The sequence below is a fragment of the Poeciliopsis prolifica genome, unplaced genomic scaffold, assembly GCF_027474105.1.
Source record: "Poeciliopsis prolifica strain line A6 unplaced genomic scaffold, Auburn_PproV2 SCAFFOLD002, whole genome shotgun sequence".
Taxonomy (NCBI): domain Eukaryota; kingdom Metazoa; phylum Chordata; class Actinopteri; order Cyprinodontiformes; family Poeciliidae; genus Poeciliopsis; species Poeciliopsis prolifica.
In genome coordinates, this window is record NW_026562377.1 from 1,061,148 (window position 1) to 1,079,246 (window position 18,099).

Genomic DNA, 18,099 nt, shown 5'->3' on the forward strand with positions numbered 1-18,099 from the left:
CAGAAACATTGTTCTAAAATTAGAAATGAATTATTTTGGTGAACAAATACCAAAACTAAACTTGAGAGATTTAAATTTCACTCTTCATTAGAAAGTTTGAATTCCCAGTTTGGGTTTAGTGGATCAGCAGAGCATCTGTGTGAATTATTTTCTCTCTTCTTTGCCGTTGATCTGCTGGAACCAAAGTATCAGTCGATCTGCCTGGGAATCGTTTCTGACCCTTCACACAAATGTCTCCGCCTGGTTCCTGACAGCCAGAGGATAAAATTAGAGCGATGACATCACAGATGGCCTGCTGCTGCTGAGACCAGCAAATGTTTTCAGGAGAGCCAATCCGCCGGGCCGGTTCTGTGACCGTCCGCTTCAACAAAACACTTCAACGAGTCAAACTAAATATTTCATTTTGCTTTTCTGACGTTTGTCTTTGTTTGATAGGAGATGTTTTATGTTTTAAGGTCAGAGAAATCACCATGACGATTTTGCCCAGCATCGAGAGCGAACGTCGTGCGAACCATCCCATCATGAACACAATCGAGTATTAGTGGCAGAGAAACATCCCACAGCATGATTCTGCCACCACCATGCTGGATGGTTTGATCATTTCAAACATCAATCTTTGTCTTCTATGACGTTAAAAAATAAACTTGTATAGTCTTTGTTATTTAGTCCTTTAGAGACGTCCAGTCTGAGGACGACGTTTCGGTCAGTTTGTTTTCTCAGATCTTCTCAGCAGTGATTTGTTCACTGAATCATAAAACAGCAGATGAACTAAAGTACAGCCATGCAGAAGCTGCAGCTTGGCTCCAACTCACTGAGCCAGAGGCAAACTCAGCCATGAGCAGCGACACCTTTTGACCTTTCCTCAGGTCGGCCGCTGCGTTGGGCCTGGTGTTGACCTCCTGACCTCGGTCTGCAGCATCCATCAGCTCTGCAGACGCACTTCAGTCTGAAAGAGGAAGTTTTACAGGAATCATTTTTGATCCTGGTAGAGACATTTTTAAGTATTCTTAAAAGAGGCTGTTCTTTCTCCAACAGCCAAATTCAGTGCATCTTGCTGAGCCACACAGGAATAAAAAATGGCTGACATGAAATTCCTTCTGAATCCTGAAGAACATTTTCAAGCCAAGCAGAAATGTTTATCTTTGCTCTCACTGAATAAAAGTTTCCCTAAAACTAACATGAAACTGAAAAACTAAAATCACTCACGTTGTTTTCTCTACGTCACAGTTGTTCTCGTTTGGTTTTATTGTTTCCGGGTGTAGAGGTGTTTCTAACAGCCACACCAGCAGGGGGCAGCAGCGGCCAGTCGCTCTGTTTCCGGTGAGCCTCCTGGCAACAGGCTGAGCTGACAGACAACATCCGGTCTGCGTGTCCTGCTGCTGCTCGTCCCTGCAGGTGAAACTGGACTCAGCCTGTCTGACATGGAGCCGCGCTGTCTGAAGAGGTGAGACCGGAAGCATGACGTCACGGCTCGCGTTCCGCCTCACAGCAGTTCAGGCCTTTATATAAATATGATTATTAAAATCTCGTTTTGCTCCGAGAAGCGGCCTGAAACCTGTTGCCATGGCAGCAGCAGGGGGGCGTGGTTCTTCCTAATATTTAATATTTAATTTGTTCTTTTTGCTGCATCTAAGAATAATAATAATTTACTAATTTAATTTGCAAATCTCTTTCCTTTAAGACTTTTATGATTTTCTTAAACTGAACCTATTTAAAATGTAACGTTTTAATTTGTCATTTATTGTAAATCTACAAATTTTCATATTTTATTTATAGTATTTTTTTATATTTATATATTTTGTTTAGCATATCTGCATCTTGTTTATACGCGTTTAATTTTTTAAATACAAGTACAAAGTTGAAATTAATGTTGCTGCCATTTTTAACACCTGGGTTAAATAAAAATATATATAATTTATTGAGGGAATCAATGAAACATTTAATAAAACCCATGAGTATTTGCTCAGCATCGAGAGCGATGCTGATATTGGCATTCATTTAATTGAGCTGTGTTTATGCTGCATAATATTTCTATGAGAGTAAAATAAATATTTTAACTGGCAGTCGGAGTTAAAATCTGAGCAGAGTTTTATTCTCTCCATTTCCCGTGTTTCTGGGCCTGAAGGAGGGTGACGGGATGCTCTCTGGACGTCCACCCCACTGAGAAGGCTCTGGTGGTCCAGTACGAGGTGGAGGCCACCATACTGGGAGAACTGGGAGAACCGGTGGTGGAAGAGCGAAAAGACTGTCAGAAAATGTGAGGAAATGAAAGTGTTGAACTGAAATGATTCAGTTTTAACTTGGGATGAACTGATCCATCTTTTCCACTTCTGATATCTGAGGTTTAGTATCGGCCAATCAGATGAATTTACTTAAAATGTTTATTTTTTCTAACCTAATCTTAAATATAGTGAATCTCAAATGAACCTGATAACTGCAACACACCAACAGCTTCAGCAGCCAGTGAAACCAGGAGATCATGAAGAAATAATGAAGAAACTGAAACTGACAGAAACAGCAGGTTCAGCCAGACATGGGAAAATAAACAATATTTCTTTTTAATGGTTAAAAATTCTGAATATAATGTAGAATAAATCATATGACGTGGCAAAAAGTACAGAATGAGAGAGAATGGATTGGGATCTTAATATCTGGTCTCTGGTTTTGATGAGCCGAGTGTTTGTCCCAGGATCCGCCTGAAGAGCCTGAACGCCAACACGGACACGGCTTCTCTGGCCCACAAGGTGGTGGAGGAATGTCAACTCATCCATCCGTCCAGACTGGCCGAGGTGGAGCAGCTGCTCTTCTACCTGCAGAACCGGAAACAGAGCAGCGGTACCAAACCCGCCTCGCGTCCTGCTCCCTGTGTCTGGATCCCGCTCTCAGCCCATCCATCTTTTCCACAGACAACCAGCAGAAGAAGAACGTCTCGCCTCGGGACTTCGCGCTGTACGCCGGAGTGGAGGTATGAGCCGACCGCCTGACCGCCGCCGGTCCTCTGCAGCGTCCGGGTCAACCGGGTCAACCTGTGTTGCAGCTGGAGGAGGCGAGCATCGGCGGCATCGACGAGTACGTGGAGCTGCTGTACGAAGAGATCCAGGAGAAGATCCATGGCGCCGCGCTCATCTTCCAGCTGGCCCAAAACCCGGATAACCTGGAGGAGCTGATGCAGCATGGTAACAGTGACGCAGCACGGTGACGCTAACGCAGTCGGTGACGCAGCACCGTGATGCTGACGCAGTTGCTGACGCAGTCGCTGATGCAGTCGGTGACGCAGTCGTTGATGCAGTCACTGACGTAGTCGTTGATGCAGTCACTGACGCAGTCGTTGATGCAGTCTGTGGTGCAGTCGGTGATGCAGTCGCTGATGCAGTCGCTGACGCAGTCGTTGATGCAGTCGGTGACGCAGTCGTTGATGCAGTCGCTGATACAGTCGGTGACGCAGTCGTTGATGCAGTCGCTGACGCAGTCGTTGATGCAGTCGTTGATGCAGTCCTTGATGCAGTCGCTGACGCAGTCGTTGATGCAGTCGCTGACGCAGTCGTTGATGCAGTCTGTGGTGCAGTCGGTGATGCAGTCGTTGATGCAGTCGCTGACGCAGTCGTTGATGCAGTCGTTGATGCAGTCGGTGACGCAGTCATTGATGCAGTCGTTGATGCAGTCGCTGATGCAGTCGCTGACGCAGTCGCTGACGCAGTCGGTGATGCAGTCGGTGACGCAGTCGCTGACGCAGTCGGTGACGCAGTCATTGACACAGTCGTTGATGCAGTCGGTGATGCAGTCGCTGACGCAGTCGCTGACGCAGTCGCTGATGCAGTCGGTGATGCAGTCGGTGATGCAGTCGGTGATGCAGTCGCTGACGCAGTCGCTGATGAAGTCGCTGACGCAGTCGGTGATGCAGTCGGTGACGCAGTCGGTGATGCAGTCGCTGATGCAGTCGTTGATGCAGTCGGTGATGCAGTCGCTGACGCAGTCGGTGACGCAGTCATTGATGCAGTCTGTGGTGCAGTCGGTGATGCAGTCGCTGATGCAGTCGCTGACGCAGTCGTTGATGCAGTCTGTGGTGCAGTCGGTGATGCAGTCGCTGATGCAGTCACTGACACAGTCGTTGATGCAGTCGTTGATGCAGTCGCTGACGCAGTCGGTGATGCAGTCGCTGATGCAGTCGCTGATGCAGTCGCTGACGCAGTCGTTGATGCAGTCATTGATGCAGTCGTTGATGCAGTCGTTGATGCAGTCGTTGATGCAGTCGGTGATGCAGTCGCTGACGCAGTCGCTGATGCAGTCGCTGACGCAGTCGTTGATGCAGTCATTGATGCAGTCGTTGATGCAGTCGTTGATGCAGTCGTTGATGCAGTCGGTGATGCAGTCGCTGATGCAGTCGCTGACGCAGTCGGTGATGCAGTCGCTGATGCAGTCGTTGATGCAGTCGGTGATGCAGTCGTTGATGCAGTCCCTGATGCAGTCGTTGATGCAGTCGTTGATGCAGTCGCTGACGCAGTCGCTGACGCAGTCGCTGACGCAGTCGCTGATGCAGTCGGTGACGCAGTCATTGACGCAGTCGTTGACGCAGTCGCTGACGCAGTCGGTGACGCAGTCATTGACGCAGTCGTTGACGCAGTCGTTGATGCAGTCGGTGATGCAGTCGCTGATGCAGTCGCTGACGCAGTCGCTGACGCAGTCGTTAATGCAGTCGTTGATGCAGTCGGTGATGCAGTCGCTGACGCAGTCGTTGACGCAGTCGGTGACGCAGTCATTGACGCAGTCGTTGACGCAGTCGCTGATGCAGTCGGTGATGCAGTCGCTGATGCAGTCACTGACACAGTCGTTGATGCAGTCGTTGATGCAGTCGGTGATGCAGTCGCTGACGCAGTCGCTGACGCAGTCGGTGATGCAGTCGTTGATGCAGTCGGTGATGCAGTCGTTGATGCAGTCGGTGATGCAGTCGCTGACGCAGTCGCTGACGCAGTCGGTGATGCAGTCGGTGATGCAGTCGCTGACGCAGTCGCTGACGCAGTCGGTGATGCAGTCGCTGATGCAGTCGGTGATGCAGTCGTTGATGCAGTCGGTGATGCAGTCGCTGATGCAGTCGCTGACGCAGTCGTTGATGCAGTCGTTGATGCAGTCCCTGATGCAGTCGTTGATGCAGTCGTTGATGCAGTCGCTGATGCAGTCGCTGACGCAGTCGCTGACGCAGTCGGTGACGCAGTCATTGACGCAGTCGTTGACGCAGTCGCTGACGCAGTCGGTGACGCAGTCATTGACGCAGTCGTTGACGCAGTCGTTGATGCAGTCGGTGATGCAGTCGCTGATGCAGTCGCTGACGCAGTCGCTGACGCAGTCGTTAATGCAGTCGTTGATGCAGTCGGTGATGCAGTCGCTGACGCAGTCGTTGACGCAGTCGGTGACGCAGTCATTGACGCAGTCGTTGACGCAGTCGCTGATGCAGTCGGTGATGCAGTCGCTGATGCAGTCGCTGACGCAGTCGCTGACGCAGTCGTTAATGCAGTCGTTGATGCAGTCGGTGATGCAGTCGCTGACGCAGTCGCTGATGCAGTCGTTGATGCAGTCGGTGATGCAGTCGTTGATGCAGTCGGTGATGCAGTCGCTGACGCAGTCGCTGACGCAGTCGGTGATGCAGTCGGTGATGCAGTCGCTGACGCAGTCGCTGACGCAGTCGGTGATGCAGTCGCTGACGCAGTCGGTGATGCAGTCACTGACACAGTCGCTGACGCAGTCGTTGATGCAGTCGCTGATGCAGTCGGTGATGCAGTCGCTGATGCAGTCGCTGACACAGTCGCTGACGCAGTCGTTGATGCAGTCGTTGATGCAGTCGGTGATGCAGTCGCTGACGCAGTCGGTGATGCAGTCGCTGACGCAGTCGGTGATGCAGTCGCTGATGCAGTCGCTGACGCAGTCGGTGATGCAGTCGCTGACGCAGTCGGTGATGCAGTCGCTGATGCAGTCGCTGACGCAGTCGCTGACTGTGTTTCAGAGGCGGTACTGGGAGCGCTGGCCAGAGTGCTGAGAGAGGACTGGAAGCAGAGCGTTGACCTGGCAACCACCATCGTTTCCGTCTTCTTCTGCTTCTCCAGGTGAACACAGGACAACATGGCGCTGCTGTCACATACCAATATGTTAGTGACAGGAGAAGTTAGGTTTGATTTCACTTGGTGAGATTAGAATGCGTCTCTTTGTAAACTTGTAGTTTCTCTGCAGCTTCCAGGTTTAGATTCCTGGATTTTTTTCCCAGCTTCTCCCAGTTTCACAGGCTGGTGACCCACTTCAAGATCGGCGCCGTCTGCATGAACATCACGGAGCACGAGCTGAAGCGCTGCGAGTTGTGGCAGGACGAGCTGCAGAAGAAGAAGAAGGCCGATATCCTTTCAACCCGCCCTGCAGCCGCGCAGCTGATTGACATTCCGCCGCAGGTCTGAGCTCCTTAACGAGATTCACCTGACGAGTTCCCCGACAACCAGAGTCTTAGGAAGGATCTCGACAAGTCGCTGAGGAAGTACCGGAGTCTGCTGGCCAAGCAGGAGAAGCTACTCAAAGGTCCAAACCTCCAGGCCTCCCGCTGTGACCTTCAACTTGACCTCCAGCTATGACCCCGCCCAGACAGGTGAACCTCTGTCTGCTCCTGGTCTCTGCAGTGTCTCTGTATCTACTGCTGAATCTGGCCGAGGACACGCGGACCGAGCTGAAGATGAGGAACAAAAACATCGTCCAGATGCTGGTGAAGCTGCTGGAGCGCGACGACCAGGAGCTGCTGCTGGTGGCCGTGAACTTCCTCAAGAAGCTCTCCATCTTCCTGGAGAACAAGAACGACATGGTAACCGCAACAGGAAAACAACAAAACTAAACATGATGATCAAAACAGAAGGAACTACTTGGAGAGTCGGAGGGTTTCTCTTCTACTGTTTTTCTTGTGTCGTCTCTAGAAAACTTCTGTAATCCAGACTCAGATTGAAACCAAAATATTGAACCTGAAAGTATTTCTGTTTTGGACTTTAAACGATGTTGTAAAAGTGACTGAAAGCTTCAGTAAGTTGGTTAAAGTTTGTAATTTTTAATGTTTATTAATCCAAATTGTTAAGTTCAGATTAATTATGGAGGAACTTTGATCCAATTCTGATTCACAGAATTGGTTTGATTCAGTCAGTCGAGGGTTTTTATCAGGACCAGACCCGGTTCGGACCCGGTTTATTCTGCATCTTTGATTCAGAGTAAATGTCCAGCAGGAAGGTTCTGGTTGGTTAATGGGTCCGGTTAACGGTTCTGCTCAGCGGCTGGACCCGGGTCGCACAGATGGAAGCTGAACTCCGGCTGTAATTGATTCAGGCTGCAGCTGATTAAGCAGCTCTGCTGGTTTCCCACACAGTAGCAGCAACTGGTTTAACTGGGAGCAGGTCGGGTCAGAGCAACATCTGAACCAGTGGCTTCGCTCTGATCCGTTCAGAACCCAGGTCCAATTCTGAGCCGAGACGTTCATCAGCTCAACGCTTCCACCTGCAGGACGGGAGGAACAGCCCAGTTTCTAATACCGGGCAGCAACCACAGAGACCGGGTTCTGGTTCCGGGTCTGGTTCTGGTTCTGGGTCCGGATTAACTGGTTGAAGGGAAAAGATGCAACTAGCATCAAGTCCAGATGTTTGCAGAACTGAACCCAGAATCATCCTGGCAGCTGCAACAGAAAGCAGCCGGGTTTCTAACAGGAAGCAGCCAGGTCTGCAACAGGAAGCAGCCGGGTCTGTAACAGGAAGCAGCCGGGTCTGTAACAGGAAGCAGCTGGGTCTGTAACAGGAAGCAGCCGGGTCTGTAACAGGAAGCAGCCAGGTTTGTAACAGGAAGCAGCTGGGTCTGTAACAGGAAGCAGCTGGGTCTGTAACAGGAAGCAGCCGGGTCTGTAACAGGAAGCAGCTGGGTCTGTAACAGGAAGCAGCCAGGTTTGTAACAGGAAGCAGCCAGGTTTGTAACAGGAAGCAGCTGGGTCTGTAACAGGAAGCAGCCGGGTCTGTAACAGGAAGCAGCCAGGTTTGTAACAGGAAGCAGCTGGGTCTGCAACAGGAAGCAGCTGGGTCTGTAACAGGAAGCAGCCGGGTCTGTAACAGGAAGCAGCCAGGTTTGTAACAGGAAGCAGCTGGGTCTGTAACAGGAAGCAGCTGGGTCTGCAACAGGAAGCAGCTGGGTCTGTAACAGGAAGCAGCCGGGTCTGTAACAGGAAGCAGCCAGGTTTGTAACAGGAAGCAGCTGGGTCTGTAACAGGAAGCAGCTGGGTCTGTAACAGGAAGCAGCTGGGTCTGTAACAGGAAGCAGCTGGGTCTGTAACAGGAAGCAGCTGGGTCTGTAACAGGAAGCAGCTGGGTCTGTAACAGGAAGCAGCTGGGTCTGTAACAGGAAGCAGCTGGGTCTGTAACAGGAAGCAGCCGGGTCTGTAACAGGAAGCAGCCAGGTCTGTAACAGGAAGCAGCCAGGTCTGTAACAGGAAGCAGCTGGGTCTGTAACAGGAAGCAGCTGGGTCTGTAACAGGAAGCAGCCAGGTCTGTAACAGGAAGCAGCTGGGTCTGTAACAGGAAGCAGCCAGGTCTGTAACAGGAAGCAGCTGGGTCTGTAACAGGAAGCAGCTGGGTCTGTAACAGGAAGCAGCTGGGTCTGTAACAGGAAGCAGCCAGGTCTGTAACAGGAAGCAGCTGGGTCTGTAACAGGAAGCAGCTGGGTCTCTGTGGTTCTTCTGTCTGCCGTATTTTAAAGTTTTATTTTTTCACGGACTCCCGCCCTCCAGATATTTAAACTTGAGGCTCGTTGCCCTGACCTTCCTCCTCCTCCTCCTCGGCTCTGTGGAGCCGTTGGGTTGACCTCCTGGTGCTGCAGAGCTGAGCTCCTCCCTGCCTGGTTCTAATCCTTCTGGTCATTGGACCGGGCCCTGCCGTGTTCTGACCGTGGCTCCCTGTCCCCCCCAGGCGGAGGCGGCCGCCGTGGAGAAGCTGGCCCGCCTGCTCCCCTGCGACCACCAGGAGCTCCAGAGCGCCACCTGTCGGCTGCTGCTCAACCTGTCCTTCGACACGGCGCTGCGCGGCCAGATGGTCCGGGTCGGCCTCGTTCCCAGGCTCTCCTCTCTGCTGGGTAAGTGGTTTCCGTGGTTACGGGCATCGTGTCTGGGCGGGGGCTCTGCGGCGTCTCCGGGGGCGGATCCGATAGCAGAACATAATTAACGGAATATATTTGTTAGAATAACACGGCAGAACCTCTGCGCTCAGCTTGTTTTTGTAGCAGCGAGTCGGAGAAGCGAAGGAGTCTTCAGAGGTTCGGGGGAGAAGGGGGAACTGGGGGGGGTCAGACGGGGGGGGGTCCTGCAGGAAGTTCCCTGAAATATTGCGCCGCCTCAAAGTTGTGACACTGTTGGGTCGGCCTGAATCAGCGAGAGTCCGCTGGGCTCTGCACGCCAACGCCGGCGCCATCAATCATCCGCCGGCTTCCCGCCTTTCATCCACCGCTGCTCCTGAAAGGAGAGGAGGCCTGACGAGAGGTCGTGACCCCTGGAGATCAGATCCCCTCCCGTTTGGTCCAAAACCGTCGCTGACCTGAAGGAAGACCTGTGTGATGCCCCGGATGACACCGGAGCGATGTCCGACCCGTCTGCTGCCGCTGCTGAGCAAGCTCTGCAGCGGCGGCAGCTTCATCCACAGGAACAGCAGCAAAACTGTTTACATCAAGTCAAACAGCAGGCCGTGAATCAATAACGACCATAAAATGAGCCAATCAGAGTGGAGATGTGAAGGAATGTCGATGTGACCCTTTAAAAAAGAAAACAGATCATTTTTATACAAATATGACCTCAGAAAGTTTTTAGAGAATCAGAATGCTTTTAGGTTTCATAATCAAGAGAAATATGAACATTTCTGCCATAAAATCACATTTTTCTCTACAGGAAGCTGATATAAAATTATCCAAACGAAACATTCCTGACTGGATGAAATATTACTGGAAATAAAACTGTATTTATTATTATATGTAAATTTTAAAACATCTGTTGGATCCTTATGGTCGTTAAAGACTCTGTGGAAGCAGACATAGATATAGATGGCATAGATTCTGAAATGCTGATACTTAAAACTTAACAATAAATAGTAGAATTTATTTATGCTACATAAAATAATCAATATAAATTTGGACTAAAATACAATAAAACTTGATCTTAAATTGTCTCAGTCCAATAAAATCAGGAATAAATCATCTTCGTTTGTAAAAGTGGGACCTGTTGGTTGCTGGGAAGACTCCCAGCTGATGGGATTAATGGGATTAAGGCTGATAGTGGTCTGGGTTTAATCTCATCAATGTGAGTTTAACGCCCCTAAATTACAGGTCATCCATTAAGCGATGATGATGATGAAGCATCTTGGTGTGAGTCTCCGACTGGTTTAAAACCAGTTAGTTCCAGCTGCTAACTGGGAAACAGTGAGAGCTGCTAATCCAGGCGCTGCTTTAAATCACTGGTGGAACTGGAGCTCTCCCAGTAAACCGTCCATCAGTCTAGACTCCATCCACACAGTTCAGTCCGGTTTAACCCAACTCCGGTTCTGTTGGTGAGGTGTGAACGCTTATTGACCTCTGACCTCTGGTTGAACTGAACTCTGGTTCAGTTTGAATATGACCAGAATCCGCTCCAAAACCAGGAAGTGGACTACAGCAGGGCATTCTGGGTAAATACAACCAAAGCTAACATGCTAGCCTAGCGTTAGCAGCAGAAATGGCTCCTGGTCTTCAGCCAAAGACTAAAGAGAAATCACTAAACTCTGACGCCTCCATCTTGTTTCCTCTGGTGAAACAGGAAGTTGCTCTTAGTGTCTTCAGAGGTCTTAGTGTCGTTTCCTGCAGTGGTTGTTGGTGCAGCGCCCCCACAGGCCAGGAGGGGAACAGTCTGGTTTGGGTCAGAACCACAGCAGCTGGAGTTGGAGCAGATGGTGGAGTTCTGGTTCCAGTAGAACCGGGTCGACCGGACCATCAGGGGGGAAATCACCTTAATGTGTGTTCTGGTTCTGGTTCTGGCTAATGAGAAGCAGATGTTCTGAAAACTGAGACTGAAACTTATTAAAGGCAGTAAAATTGATGCTTCCTCCTGGTTTCCCAATTAAAGTGACAGCAGAACTCACCTTCCCTCCCTGGGCTTCATCTGGTTCTGATTCTGACCCGCCGTTTGGACAGGGACCGGTTTAAACCGGGTCAGGCCGGTGGCCGGGGCGTGGTTGGGCGCTGGTTCTGGTTCGGTGATAATCTGCTCTCTTAACACATCAGACTGCGCTCTGAGGCCCGTTAATTCTCCGGGTCAAACCCATAAAGCTGCCGGTCCGGTCCGGTCCGGTCTGGTCCGGTCCGGTCCGGTCTGGTCTCTGTCTACCTCCCTGCAGCTCAGCTTTAAACATTAAAGATTCTGCAAATCTAATGATCAATAATCAATAATCAGACACAAATGGGATAAAACATTGTCAGAGAAACATTCAGCAGGAATCTTCAACAATCCCAGGAAAATCCTCAAAGGTTTTAAAGCGTTAAATAAAATCACAGTTTATGATCAAAGCGTAAAATAAGAAAACGAAGCGACGTCTGTTTTTGTCCCGGAGTTTAATTCTCTGCCTGTGATGGAAACGAGATCTGGGCATCACGAGTCCCACTGCTTTTTAATAAATTCGTAGTATTTGAACTTTTCAGTTTGCTATTACATATTATTGTTTTTACTATTATCATTGTTAGTCTTGTTTTTTATTTTCAGTTTTTAACTTTTAGTTTGAATAGGACGCTGCAGTTGCACCTGAATTTTCCATTTGCAGGGCAATAAAAGCTGCTTCTATTCTTCTGTTTAATTGTTAAATTGATGAAATAGCAGCACTGCTTGAACGAATCTAATTTATCTTTGATAATTCATGAAGAAAACAGCAACAAGAAACAAACTGCAGCAAACTGCAACAAACTGCAGCAAACTGCAACAAACTGCAGCAAACTGCAACAAACTGCAGCAAACTGCAGCAAACTGCAACAAACTGCAGCAAACTGCAACAAACTGCAGCAAACTGCAGCAAACTGCAGCCCTTCAGGACCAATGTGAAGATGAAAGATGTCGAAAGTGTAAAAACTGTTTGTTTTGAGCCAACTGTAGTTTTCTGTTTTTTACTGTCGGCTGCAGAGCCGTGAGAAGCTGCAGCCGCCTGCGGTTGACCTCCGACCCCCGGCTGTTAAACAGTCCATTCAGGCCGGTGATATTTGCAAAGGAACAGTGGGCCCCTCCTGGATGTGGTCGGCGGCGTCCTGCGGCGCGTTGCGGGACAAGCGGTCATTCATGGCTGACCCGCCTCCTGCATGTGTTTGTGTTGCAGCTGACGAGGTGCAGAGGCAGCGGGCCGTGTGCGTCCTGTACCACATCAGCATGGACGACGCATTCAAGTCCGTGTTTGCTCACACCGACTGCATACCGCAGGTAAGACTGGCTAACGTCGAGGCGCCCGCAGACCGAAGCGCCCGCAGTTAGAGACGATGGGAGGGAACAGAGCCTGGCATGGGTTCGGGTTCTGACCGGGTTCTGGGCCCGTTTTCCTCTTGTGACATGTTTGACAGATCAGCTTTAAACTTAGGATTAGCAATTTAAGGGGAATGTAAATAATTTCCAATGAATCTAGTTTATATAGCAGCTTGTAAGACCCGGCTTTTATTTTGATAGTCCACTTCCAAAAACAAATTGACAAATTAGCATTAATATTTAGCTCTGACCTAATATTTACAGCTAATCCCAGCTTCAAACTAGATATTTAAATTCAAGCACACCAAATATTTAGTTAGTTAGCTAAACATCTAGTTATTTATTTTACAGATTAGTTAGCAAAGTAAATATTTAACAAGATTATTTTATTTGGTTTGAATCTAATTATTGATTTTGCTAATTATATTTGTTGGTAGAAGGCTAAATATTTAGTTTTGATCTGAATATTTAAAGTCATGCTAAATATTTTCCTTGATAAAATAAAATTAATTTTAATGCATAAAATTAATAATTATGTTTCTAATGAAGTTTTTTAATCTATGACATTTATAAGTGTATTAATAACATGGTGAAAGTTTGACTTTTAAAAATCAACCCGTCTTATAACCTAAATTATTTACAATCGGCTGAGAGAGAAGGAACCCGCCCTGACATTTGTCCAGGTTCTGTCTGCGGTTCTGATCCAGATCAGCCCAGAATCAGATTCGCTCTGTGGGAAAACAAAGTTTCCCCCTCAGGCTGATTTGCTGGGAGTTTTGGAGCGTCAGTCGCTGCGTTGCGGGCGCTCCCTCCTGACCCGGCCGACCCGGTTGCCAGCCGACCCGGTCGCCGGCTCCTCTCCTGTCAGCCGATTGGTCGGCGCCGCGCGGCGTTAGCTTGCTGGGATTGAGTGTAAATGCTGTCCAGATGTGGATGTGAGGCTCTGCTGTTTGTTCAGAAGGTCGAGTCGGCAGCAGATCAGAACCTCGGCAGCGTGACCAGGATGTGACCTCTGACCTCGGCCCCGCCTTCCTCGCTCTCACTGATCCTGCTGAGAGACTTGGACTAAATGAAAGAGATGAATGTTTTTTCTCACATCCACAGCTGAGATCCTCAGACTTTTAGTTTTAGTCTGAAGACGGAGAGTAAAATTTAGAAATCATTTAGAAATTATAGATCTGTTATAATAAACCTCCTTCAAAATTAGATTTGCTTTTTTTTTCTTTCTTTAATTTAGTTCTCTTCTTTGGGGAGCATAAAGATGAACACATGATCCTGAAGAGAGGATCGAACATGAATGAGTGATAATTGTATTTGTTTGCAGCCCAACCAAACCGATCAGATCGTTGGACGTTAGCAGCTGATTGAGCCTCATTTACAGACGTTATGGATTAATACGTTTAACTGTTAGCTTCATTAAGTTTTATGACCTGAATGTTTTCATTTTACTTGATTTTTTTTCATGCTTTCAGAATCTCTGAGGTGTGAGAAATATGATATGGAGGAAAAATCGAGGAGCTTTCATCTGATAATATGACAGGTTTAATGTGAAGAACCAGATTTTATTAACGTGGGAAATAAACCTTCAGCTTCCTGAATCAGTTTTCTGCAGATGTTTTCCTCCATCGACTCTGTCGTCTTCTGAAGGTTCTGCTTCCATGAAACACGTCTGAAATCATCAGTTTCAACCATTTCTACTGATTCCCAGTGGGATTCAGGTCAAGGATGCACATTTATCACATCATTAACATTTTTTCTAAGTATTTTGATTTATTGTTTTTTTTTTTGTGGTAATTTTCAATGAATAATATTTAAAACACTTTAACAGTCCTTACTGTGGGGATTCATAGCTTTCTTTTATTCTCTCCCGTGTTTGTTTAATTAAAGCATCGATAAAATTCCAATAAAAGTGGAAATGCAGTCATGTTGTTCAGTTTACCGATATAAACCTGACTGGTGTCCTAAAGACATGCGTTACGGATGGGAGCGTTGTTCCAACTTTTATTATAACAACAAAATATTGTGATTAAACTTCTGAGTCTATATCGTCCCTAATTAAGGTCTGGACTTTGACTAGGCCATTCTAACCCAGTCCATAATGTCTTTGACTGGAAGGAGAGAAATGGGGGAGGACACACTTTTCCTTCTGTTTGTGTTTGTAAAGTGAAACAAACATCGAGGTTCAAAGGTCATGAATACTTTTAAAACCCCGTAAACATGTTTTCTGCCTTATTGTTGACTTTAGTCCCAGAAAGTCTCTGCTGACTCAGCAGGTCCGTCCAGGTGTGAAAACATAAACTTCTGTTCCCACCTTTCCTCCTCCGAGGCTCGGCCACTTCTCACTGGTCTGACCCCCCCACCCCTTCAATGGGGTCACCGTCCAGGAGCAGCAGCGGAGGCGGAGCAGGCTGCGGGCCCCCGGCGGCCCCCGGTGGCCGTCTGCGGTAAATGAGCAGACGCAGGTGCCAGAGAGTCTAGACGAGGCTGATTTGGGATCCGGGGCCCCCGGTATGTGATACCTAACCCCGGCCCCGCCGACGCTCCTGATGCTCAGCTCCTCACAGGGAAGAGCTGCACCTCCTCCAAACCTCCACCTCCTCCTCCACCTCTCAGCTCAAAGCCTTTCCTGTTTAATGTTAAATCAGACAGAGGGACGGGTGGACAGATGGGAGGATTAACATGAACTAGCATAATGAACTAGCATGATGCACTAGCGTGGACTAGTATAAGGTGCTAGCATAAACTAGCATAAGGCACTAGCATAATGAACTAACATATGGCGCTATCATGAACTAGCATAATGAACTAGCATGATGCGCCAGCATGAACTAGCATAAGGCACTAGCATGAACTAGCATAAGGCGCTAGCATGAACTAGCATATGGCACTAGCATGAACTAGCATAATGCGTGAACTAATATAAGGCGCTAGCATAAACTAGCATAATGAACTAACATATGGTGCTAGCATGAACTAGCATAAGGCGTGAACTAGCATAGTTAGCTAACATGAACTGACAGTCTCAGCTGCAGATCTTCAACACGTCCAGCTTTAATTATCACATTTCTACTGAACTAGAACCAGGAACTGATTCACTCTGACTGATTCCTTTAGAGCTGCAGTCTGATGATTCATTAACCGGTAATTTATTAAACTGTGGAGGTTATGATCAGTTATTATTATAAAACTCTGGAACCTCCAGCGTTGTCTTTTGTCGTTTGGATCAGATTACTGATGAGTCGTGAATATTGGGGATATTGATTCCTGCTGGATTAGTGCAGCTAGCTGCAGCTAACTCAGCCTGGATTCATCCGTCAGACTCAGACCTGCAGGGTTTATTCAAGATGATAAAAACCAGGACGTCAGATACATTTAGCATTAACCGATCACATTAACAACATTTAATTATAGTTTTGAGTTGATGGATATATGTTGATGCTCTCATGGAAGCAGCAGCAGAAAATATGATCAGTGTCGGTTCAGGAGTTTGAATGTCTTTCACTGAAATCTGATTTCAGGGTAAATCAAAATTTATATCATGATAAAATACTCACCTTGCTTACTAGTTCATATGTTATCTTTAAACCCTGAGTTCAGTCTGACATGTTTAAGGTTTTAGATATTCTGATAATAGAAATTCTTTTTTGTGTCTTTTTCTCTCTCTTCTCTCAGCTGTTCACATGACAGAATAATTTTTTCAATGTTTAAAGATCTCGGTGGAGCAGTTGTCTTCTTGATGGGAAAACAGAGTTTAGCTTTGTTTGGTGGGCGGAGCTAATCTGCACCAGCCAATCAGAATCCTTCTGACTGAATCAGGAAGATAAAAAGTGAATCCTGCTCAGGAGTTTCTGTTTTATCTGTTTCTTCACCCCCGCCCCATTTAGGCCCCGCCCCCTGCACGCCCAGCCCCGGCCCATTTAGGCCCCGCCCCCTGCACGCACAGCCCCGCCCTGTTCTGGGTTCAGAACTGGAGTTAAGCTGTAATTGGGCCAAGTTTACCTTTTGGGCTGGGACTCCAAAATTTCAATGTTCAGATCTGACGTCTTCTGTGATTGGCTGGTTCTGACTCAGATGAGCTCAGGATTGATGAAGCATCTACCTGAACTGATGATGATGATGATGATGATGATGATGATGATGATGATGATGATGATGATGATGGTGGTTGTTGTCTGGCAGCTGATGAAGATCATGCTGGGCGGTGAGGAGCAGCTGGACGTGGAGCTCGTCTCGCTCTGCATCAACCTGGCTGCCAACTGGAGCAACGCTCTGCTCTTCTGTGAAGGTTTGAGCTGCCGACCATCAGAACCGATGAACCGGAACCGACTGATCAGGTCCCATTGTCTCCTCCTGCCCAGGGAACGGCCTGAAGCTGCTGATGAACCGGGCTCTGAAGCTGAAGGACGTTCTGGTGATGAAGGTGATCAGGAACCTGTCTCAACATGGTGGACCCACCAAGAACCTGTTCCTGGTCCGTTTCCGTGTCCGTCGGCGGCGCTGCAGCGCCCGAGTCCCGGTTAGATGTTTTGTCTCCGTCTGGTCTCTGCAGGACCACGTTGGCGACCTGGCGGCCCAGATCCGCGAAGACGAGGCCGAAGAGTTTGTGATCGAGTGTCTGGGAACGCTGGCCAACCTGACCATCCCGGACTTGGACTGGGAGCTGGTTCTGAGGGAGTACGGCCTGGTTCCGTACCTAAAGCGGCGCCTGAAGCCAGGTACTGAAGCCTCCGGCTGCCATCGCTCGGGCCCGGTTATCAGTCAGGAGTCGGCTGAGGATGGAGAAGAGCCACGGCTTCCCTCCTTATCTGGAGCTTTGATTGTCGGTGACCTCTGACCCCGCTTTCATCTGTCCTGAGTTCACTGGATGCCGGCCAGAGGGAAGGTCTGGAGGTCGCGCTGCGTTCAGGGTCCAGACGGTCCGGAGGATTACAAACGTTTCTCTATTTTACTTTATCCAGAATATTAAAAAACTGAACAACCTTCTGGGCACTGGAGAGAAACAGTTTTAGGTGAAAGGTCAGAGGTCAGGAGATGTGGTTCTGCTACCAGGCTGCTCCCTGTCAACCCAAAGCATCTAGAAAGAAATGTGGAGGAACGCAGTGGAGCAGAGGCTGCAGGCCTCAACCCGGCGGCCGGCGGTTCGATTCCCGGACCATCTGCTGCATCTCTTCCTTCGTTCTCTGCTCTTCTTCCTTCATTCCTCCAAAATAAGAGCTGGAGGCTCCAAAACACTAAAAGCAAACCTGGAGTTCAGTAAGAAATGATTTAGATTTTGGCCTCGTTTAGCAGAAACATGGAGCCGCAGCAGGAAGAATCGGGCTGAAGCTGTTGAGCGTCTAGAGTTCACACGTTTCCTGCTGACGCTGCGTTTCCCAACAGGCTCTGCTGAGGACGACCTCATCCTGGAGGTCGTCATCCTGATCGGCACCGTCTCCATGGACGACTCTTGTGCCGCCATGTTGGCCAAATCCGGCATCATTCCTGCTCTCATCGATCTCCTCAACGGTGAGTCGCTGACTCTTCTTCTTCCTGTCAGGTTTCACCTCCTGCTGTTTACTGGCAGGAGGAGTTTAAACTCTGCAGGCGATGCT

At 48.5% G+C, this 18,099-nt stretch overlaps 1 protein-coding gene across 1 annotated transcript in view; it reads left to right on the top strand.

The window, feature by feature from the left end:
- Positions 1-569: 569 nt before the first annotated feature.
- kifap3a (kinesin-associated protein 3a) overlaps positions 570-18,099 on the top strand; it is a 31,556-nt gene continuing 14,026 nt past the window's right edge. The window contains exons 1-16 of the mRNA XM_055060303.1: positions 570-591; positions 1,263-1,444; positions 2,126-2,257; positions 2,690-2,835; positions 2,907-2,965; positions 3,038-3,176; positions 5,996-6,095; positions 6,254-6,378; positions 6,457-6,555; positions 6,654-6,832; positions 8,961-9,123; positions 12,369-12,469; positions 16,688-16,793; positions 16,867-16,979; positions 17,058-17,223; positions 17,888-18,013. Of these exons, the coding sequence (XP_054916278.1) occupies positions 1,422-1,444; positions 2,126-2,257; positions 2,690-2,835; positions 2,907-2,965; positions 3,038-3,176; positions 5,996-6,095; positions 6,254-6,378; positions 6,457-6,555; positions 6,654-6,832; positions 8,961-9,123; positions 12,369-12,469; positions 16,688-16,793; positions 16,867-16,979; positions 17,058-17,223; positions 17,888-18,013 (1,777 nt within the window). The 5' untranslated portion in view covers positions 570-591; positions 1,263-1,421. The remainder of the gene's footprint in view (positions 592-1,262; positions 1,445-2,125; positions 2,258-2,689; positions 2,836-2,906; positions 2,966-3,037; positions 3,177-5,995; positions 6,096-6,253; positions 6,379-6,456; positions 6,556-6,653; positions 6,833-8,960; positions 9,124-12,368; positions 12,470-16,687; positions 16,794-16,866; positions 16,980-17,057; positions 17,224-17,887; positions 18,014-18,099) is intronic.